General features: G+C 66.9%; 1 protein-coding gene across 1 annotated transcript in view; it reads left to right on the top strand.

Annotated features, from left to right (window-relative positions):
• Window positions 1-6,994, top strand: part of ADAMTS7 (ADAM metallopeptidase with thrombospondin type 1 motif 7) — a gene marked incomplete at its 3' end in the record, with an annotated part of 31,170 nt that overhangs the window by 4,660 nt on the left and 19,516 nt on the right. The window contains exons 5-9 of the mRNA XM_023520034.1: window positions 142-485; window positions 1,621-1,764; window positions 5,188-5,332; window positions 5,829-5,921; window positions 6,263-6,408. Coding sequence (XP_023375802.1) covers window positions 142-485; window positions 1,621-1,764; window positions 5,188-5,332; window positions 5,829-5,921; window positions 6,263-6,408 — 872 coding nt within the window. The remainder of the gene's footprint in view (window positions 1-141; window positions 486-1,620; window positions 1,765-5,187; window positions 5,333-5,828; window positions 5,922-6,262; window positions 6,409-6,994) is intronic.

Below are 6,994 nucleotides of genomic sequence, written 5' to 3'. Positions count from 1 at the left end.
GGGGGGCCCGGCCTCGGGGCTCACTGACCAGAGTCCGTCAGCACCCGGGGGCCCGTCCCGTTTTGAAGTAGTTGCGGGGTCCCATGCAGCTGTCAGAAACCACACAGAGATGCCGCACCCTCACCCAGCTCCCCAGGGTGACGCCTGGCATCGCCGTGGTGCGATGTCACACCGGGATGGGCAGTGACACGTGCACAGGCCCCAGGGCGGCTGCGCTGGCCCCCCCATCCCTCTCCGCCCCTCCGTCCGTCCCTCAGGGTCCCGGGGCCCTTCTGCTCGGGTGGGGCTGGCACGTGCCAGGTCAGCCCGAAGGCCACCTCTCTCCTCGTGTGTAGGAAGGACCTGTGTGCGTCCACGAACTGGCCCTGTGAGACCCTGGGCCTGTCTCACGTGGCGGGCATGTGCCAGCCACATCGCAGCTGTAACATCAACGAGGACACGGGCCTGCCCCTGGCCTTCACTGTGGCCCACGAGCTCGGGCACAGGTACCCACCCCACCCCCACTGCCACCTCCCAACCTGGGGGCACCAGGCGGCCAGGCCTGCGGGCCTCAAAATCCCAGGGAAGGTAGCCTTGGCCATGCGCTGTTCCTGTATGTCCCCACAGCAGGACAGAGGCCCAGGGTACCTGGGGTCGGCCCGGAGCGGGTCTTGTTCAAAGCGGAGTCGGGATGGGCCAGACATCACCATAGGACCTTGGCCGTCCCTCCCCTTTTCCCTTAGTGCTGGCATTTTTGACCCTTGGTTCTCAAGTGCTCTGTGGCTTTAGGCAAGTGTCCTACCCGCTCTGGGCCTCTGTGCTACCTGCAGATGGACAGGCTGGTTAGTGATGTCCGTGTCTGCAGCAGGCTCACATCTCCACGTGGCCCATGTCCTCGGCCCCCTGTGCCGGGCTGCTTACCTGGTGAATATGGCAGCGTCCGACAGTCACTGGAGCCCGTGACAGCAGAGCCCCCGAGTCCCGCTGGCCAGGGCGTCGCCGTTGTCACTCTGACGCTCTGGGTTCCCTTGGCGATGGCCACACAGGCAGGGCCTTGAAAAGCCGACTGTGGCCGTAGGCGGAACGCTCTGCGCCAAGTCGGCCGTTTCCTGGCTGTGCCCTTGGCCAGTTCCGCAGCCTGTCTGAGCCTCCCCAGGAGTGACAGTGCCCCACTGGGCCGTTCTGAGGACCCAGTGACGGAGCATTTCTGAGCGTGCGTAGCACGGTGCCTGGCACATAGCAGGTGCTCAGGAAATACAGCTCTTCTCAAGGGCCGTCTCTCCGAGGCCTTCTCTGTGACGTGGCAGCCTAGACTCCTCGAGTGCACAGCCTTGGGATAGGACCCGGGGTGGGGGGACCACCATTGGACCGTTCTTGGCGCCAGTGAGGCTGCGGGGGCCACGGTGCCCGTCCAGGCTCAGGCTGGCACACCTGCAGGAGGGCCCCGCAGGCCACTCACCACTGCTCCCCGGAGTGAGGAAAGGCTGGGAGGGGTGGTGACTTTCCTAAAGCCACACAGCTCCTGGGTGGCCGAGCCAGCCCCGGGACGGGGGTCGGGCGCCCTGCGGGGCTGGGGCGGGGTGCCCTGTGGGATTGGGGCGCCCGCCCGCTCACCCGCCCGCGGCCTGTGCTCTCACGCAGCTTCGGCATTCAGCATGACGGAAGCGGCAATGACTGCGAGCCTGTTGGGAAACGGCCTTCCGTCATGTCTCCACAGCTCCTGTACGACTCCGTGCCCCTCACCTGGTCCCGCTGCAGCCGCGAGTACATCACCAGGTTCCTCGAGTGAGTCCCGCCCGCGGCCCGCGCTCGGGCCCGACGGTACCGCGTGGGGGGAGGGTGTGCGGGGGCAGCTGACGCAGACGGGCCTGGTTTCCAGCACCCCCCTGACGTGCTCTTAACCTTGTTCACCGGCCGCCCTTTGTCCCGTTCCGCGTTCGTGGGACCGCGTCTTCCCGCATCTTTCCGAGGCGGTCACCTGTACGGACTTTGCTCTCCCGTGATGTCTTTCCTTTCAGTTATTTTTGAAAACGTTTCTTCGATAGCGGAGATTTTCTGAGAATGGCTTGGCCGTCTGTCCTCCGCGGAAGGAGGCACTGGGGGGCGGGCAGGACAGGGCTGTTTCTTTGGGAGGTCTTCAGATGTCAGTATCTGGGGTGACTTTCCTGAGTGACTCAGTGCCCCAGAGAGGCCTTCTCTAGGCCTCTCCTGGGAGGGTGTGGGTCTGGCGACAGCGTTCTGGCATGCAGGTGGGGACGGGGCCTGGCACGTGTCTCCGTGCCCTCGTGCAGACTCTGTCGTGTGTCCCCTTCTCTCTGTAGGTCCCTCCCCCTCGGGCTTTCGACCGTGTCTGACGTTCTTGGGCCAGACCTCCCGGTTCGTTCCGGGCCAGGTGGCAGATGGCCCGGCCACAGGGGGCTGGGGAGGGACCGTGGGCCTGCTGGGTCCTTTGAGCCAGGCTCGGGTCCTCAGCCCACTGGCGTCCGGATGTCCTGGGCTCTGCTTCTGGGTGGCGTCTCCCTGGGGGCCTCAGCTGTCAGCTGTCACTGCGCAACCACGTCTGCTCCCACTTGCCATCTGCTTTCCAGCTCCCAGCATCTTGCTGACATCTTTCATCTGCCATCGTCACCTCTCCCTTGCCCTTTGTCCTGGTGGCCGTGTGCCTCGTTCATTCCTTCATTCCTTCATTATCTTCGTAGTGGGAGCCTGAAAGGCAGTGGAGATAAATCCATCTGCTCATGTTTTCTAGAAGCGCCCCCCCCCGCCCCGCCACGGGGTGTCAGCCGGGATGTGACCACGCCCACTATGGACATGAGAGCAAGGACTCTGGCCTGTGACAGGACAGGAATGACTGGGGTGGGGACCGGAGCAGGGGAGAGATGACTTTGATGGTTAAGAACTTGGACTCTGGCCCAGGCTTCTGCCCGTGTTGGCAGATAAGTTACATTCACCCTTAAGCCTCAAAAACCGGGACGAAGATGGGACAGCCCCTTGGGTTAACGTCCAGGTTCAGGGGGCAAACACGTGACGTGTGCAGCACAGCGCTGGCCCCGTGCTTCGCAGTCACAGCGCGGTCACTGTCGTCACGACCGGAAGCCACACAGCGCACGGACCGGGGAAGGGCCTGAGCGTGGCAAGTGGGTCTGCACGCATCCCAAGGGTGCGTCTGCTCCCCCGGAGGGGGCAGGGGTGAGCTGGAGGATCGGAACAGCAGATGCGCCCACATGCCCTGGGGCTTTTTCCTGCTGCCCCCCCACCCCAGGGAGGCGCCCAGCACCCTGGGTCCTGGATGGACAGATGCGTCTCTGTCTTCATTCGGCTGCTGGAATGTGTGAGGGACGCCTGGGTGGAGGGTGGGAGGGAGGGGTGACAGCCTGAGCCAGCCAGGCCTCCCAGGGCCTCCGCACCCAGAAAGAGAGGGACAGGCGGTGCCAGTGGAGGGGTGCTCGGGGGGTTGGCCGACACTCAGCTCTCCATCCTGGAGGGCCAGGCAGGGGGAGAGGGGTGTGGGGCGGGGAGCGCGGCACCGGCCTGTCTTCCAGCCCTCGCGTCCGGTCTCCTTGCTCAGGGTGGGAGGGGACACAGGGGACCTGCCCCACTCAAACAGGATGGGGGCAGAATGGCGAGATTCGCCGTCAGTGCCAAGTGGGGTCAGGCGTGTTCCCTGGTCTTGAGGGAGGTTCAGAGGCGCTTGGACCACGCGGCTATCCCCAGGGGACTGCCCTCGGCCCTGGGCCATGTCGACCAGGCGCGAGGGGCCCCACGTGATCGCAAAGTCACACTCCTTCTGTGCCAACAGTCAGGCCTTGCCCTGTGCTCGCCGTACAGCGGTAGAGGAGGCAGACGAGGCCCTCGCCCCCTGGGGGGGACAGCCTGTGGGGGGTGCAGGCGTCTGGGGAGGGCACCAAGAGGGAGCCTCGCAGCCGCTCTAAGGGATCGTGGGCACTCGGAGGAGGGGCAGCTCCAGGCGGGGTCTCTGCAGGGTCCAGGGCTGGGGTGGGAGGGCTCCCGCAGGAGAGGGGCTGGCCCGGCCCTGTGTCCAGCCCTTCGTGACATCCCACGCTCCCGCCATCCAGCCACTCCGTGCCCAGGACCGGGTGGTCTGTCCTCGGGGGATGGGCAGCTCCGTGCCATCCTTGGGGCGGGAGCAGGGCCTCTGCCCGGAGCCGTCCACGGCGCTCTGTCCCAACGCCTGGCCTGCTGTTGTTACGGCAGGGGGTCCCCAGAGGAAGGGCTCCCAGGCATGAGGAGCCTGGCGGGGCGCCGAGCGGAGAGGAAGGAAGGGCCAGCTGCCACCACCCATGTGACCTTCCCCGGACAGATGCTGCTATTTATACCTCTGCAGCCGGGGGTCACAGGCGGCTGTGGAGTCGTGGCCCAGAGAGGGTGAGGGGTGGCCCAAGGACGCACAGCACCGCAGCCAGGTAGAGTGCAGCGTGGGTCTCTGACGCTGCAGCCAGCGCCTGGGCCCGAACGTGGCTCCGGTTCTGGTGCTGGGTCCAGGGAGGAGCTCCTCGTGCCCCTACCCTGTCACACACTACGGGACGGACAGGAAAGGTGGTCATTGTTGCACTGTCTGCAGGAGCTGTCACGCAGCCCGTCAGCACTGGGTCCCAGCCAGGAGCTGCTGGGCGGGGCTGGGTCAGGGGTGGGCGAGGCCCCAGGCCGGGCTGACCCACTGCCCCCCAGCGGACGCCGTGCCCGCGGTGCAGACCCAGAGAGCCCCCCGGCTGAGGCCAGCAATCAGAACAGCCCGTGTCCCGCCAGGCGTCCGTGCCGTGGGTTGGCATGTTTACTTGGGGTGCAGTGCTTGGTCGGATGGGGGCAGCCCCGCCCAGTGAGTGGGCAAGTGTGGGCTCCAGCGAGCCTGGGCCTGGCATCGGGTCCTGACCGTCGCTGCCCTCCCAGAGCTGGGGCAGGTGTCCGCTTCCCTGGGCCGTGTTAAGGGGAGGAAGGGCTGCCCCCAGCTGTCTGAGGACTGGGTGCCTGCCCAGGTGACCCTCAGTCTCCGCAAAGGCCCGGCATCGGGGACCGCCCAGGAGGGCCGCTAAGGCGGGACCGGTGGGGGTGGCAGGGAGGCGGCAGGCTTCCCGTGAGGGTCTCGCCCTGCCCCACCTCCCCGGCCCTCCCGGCCACCCTGAGGCGTCCCAGATGGGTCTCGGGGGGTCAGCTGGCCGCTCACCCCGCTTTCCTGTTGCGCCTCTGCAGCCGCGGGTGGGGCATGTGCCTGGACGACACTCCCGCCAAGGAGGTCATCGACTTCCCTTCGGTGCTGCCCGGGGTCCTGTACGACGTCGGCCACCAGTGCCGCCTCCAGTACGGGGCGTACTCTGTCTTCTGCGACGGCATGGACGTGAGTGTGGCGCGCGGGGCCGGGGAGCGCTCACCGGCCTGCAGACCCTGCCGGGCCTCGGCCTGCGCCTGACGCCCGTGACACACAAAGTGGCCAGTGGGAGCAGCCTGGGCTGGGCAGCCACAGGCCCCGGGCTGGATTCTGGGGGGACTGTAGGCAAGCCCGCCCCCTCGCCTCCAGAGCTGGATTCTGAGGCAAAATCAAACGTACGCCACGGGGTCCTGGGGACGGTGAGCTGGAGGGATGGCCACCGGCGTGTTACCGAGGCGCCACGGCTTCTAACGGGGTCTTCGCAGACAAGTTGCTGAGGTGTGGCCGCAGGCCGCCCTGAGCAGCACGCCTGAGCGTCGGGGCGACCTCGGTGTCCTATCTGCGGAGCCCGCCAGAGGCCAGCCCCGGGGAGGGGTGGCCAGGGGACTTTTTGGGAAGCGAGGGGGCAGGGCAGGTGGTGGCCCTGGGAGGTGGTGAGAGCATGGCCTGTGCTCTTCTCCTGCAGAACGTCTGCCACACACTCTGGTGCTCTGTGGGGACCACCTGTCACTCGAAGCTGGACGCGGCCGTGGACGGCACCGCGTGTGGGGAGAGCAAGGTAGGGGTCAGAGGCCAGGCTCCCTGCTGCGTCTGTGCGAAGGGCCAGCGTGGCTCAGGGGCTGCGCGTGCTCCCAGCAGGCCCCGTCTGCAGAGTGGAGATGTGGGGCCAGGGCCGGAAGCTTCTCCCCGGCGTCAGCTCAGAGATCAGCACGTGGGCTCCACTTCATTCCCCGCTCAGCTCCGCCTCAGGGCCTGGGTCTTGGGTGACTGGGGGGGACCTCCCCCAGCCCTTCGCTCCGTCCCCTCTGCGCCCTTCCAGGCCTTGCACCCACCTCGTTCTCACTAGGGTGAGGGGGACTGACAGGCGTGGGCGGTCGCTCTACTCCGCTCTCTCGGCAGTGGTGTCTGGATGGCGAGTGTGTCGCCGTGGGTTTCCGGCCCGAGGCGGTGGACGGGGGCTGGTCGGGCTGGAGCGCCTGGTCCATCTGCTCGCGGAGCTGTGGCGTGGGCGTGCAGAGTGCTGAGCGGCAGTGCACGCAGCCCGTGTGAGTTTGGGGCCACGGGGACCCCGGCGGGGTGGGATCGAGGGTGCCCGGCAGAGTCAGCCGATTGTCGGAGCCTGGCTCTGCCCCAGGCTCTCGGAAGCGTCCCCATCGAGGCCAAGCCCAGCGTGTCCAGAGGCATCTCGGGTCACCTGTAGGCGTGTCCCAGAGGCGGACGGAGTCCCCACTGCTGACCCCATTGCAGAGAGGGGGACACTGAGGCCCAGAGACGGGAGGGACTCGAGAGAGGCCGCACGAGAGAGCAACGGCTAGCTGGACGGAGGCAGGAGGGGCGGTGGCCAAGCGCTGGGTGCACATTCCCCTCCCCTTCCGAGCAAGGGCCTGCTGCACCCCTTCTCTGGGCCTCAGTTTCCAGAGAACCTGTGTGATGGGGTCACAGCTGAGCCCACCTGGCAGAGCTGTGGCCGGGGGTAAATGCGGCTGGTGCAGGTAAAGCACGTAGGAGCCACTTGGTGGCGTCAGAGGTACACGTGGGTCTGAGACCAGGGACAGCTGGGAGGCGTGGTCAGCAGGGAGGGGTGCTGTGGGCCCTACGCGAGTGACTTCCTGTCTCTGGGCCTCAGTCTCC

Source organism: Pteropus vampyrus, unplaced genomic scaffold (genome assembly GCF_000151845.1).
Source record: "Pteropus vampyrus isolate Shadow unplaced genomic scaffold, Pvam_2.0 Scaffold245, whole genome shotgun sequence".
NCBI lineage: Eukaryota > Metazoa > Chordata > Mammalia > Chiroptera > Pteropodidae > Pteropus > Pteropus vampyrus.
The sequence above is the reverse complement of the archived record's forward strand: the minus strand, read 5'-3'. Positions and strand labels throughout refer to the sequence as shown.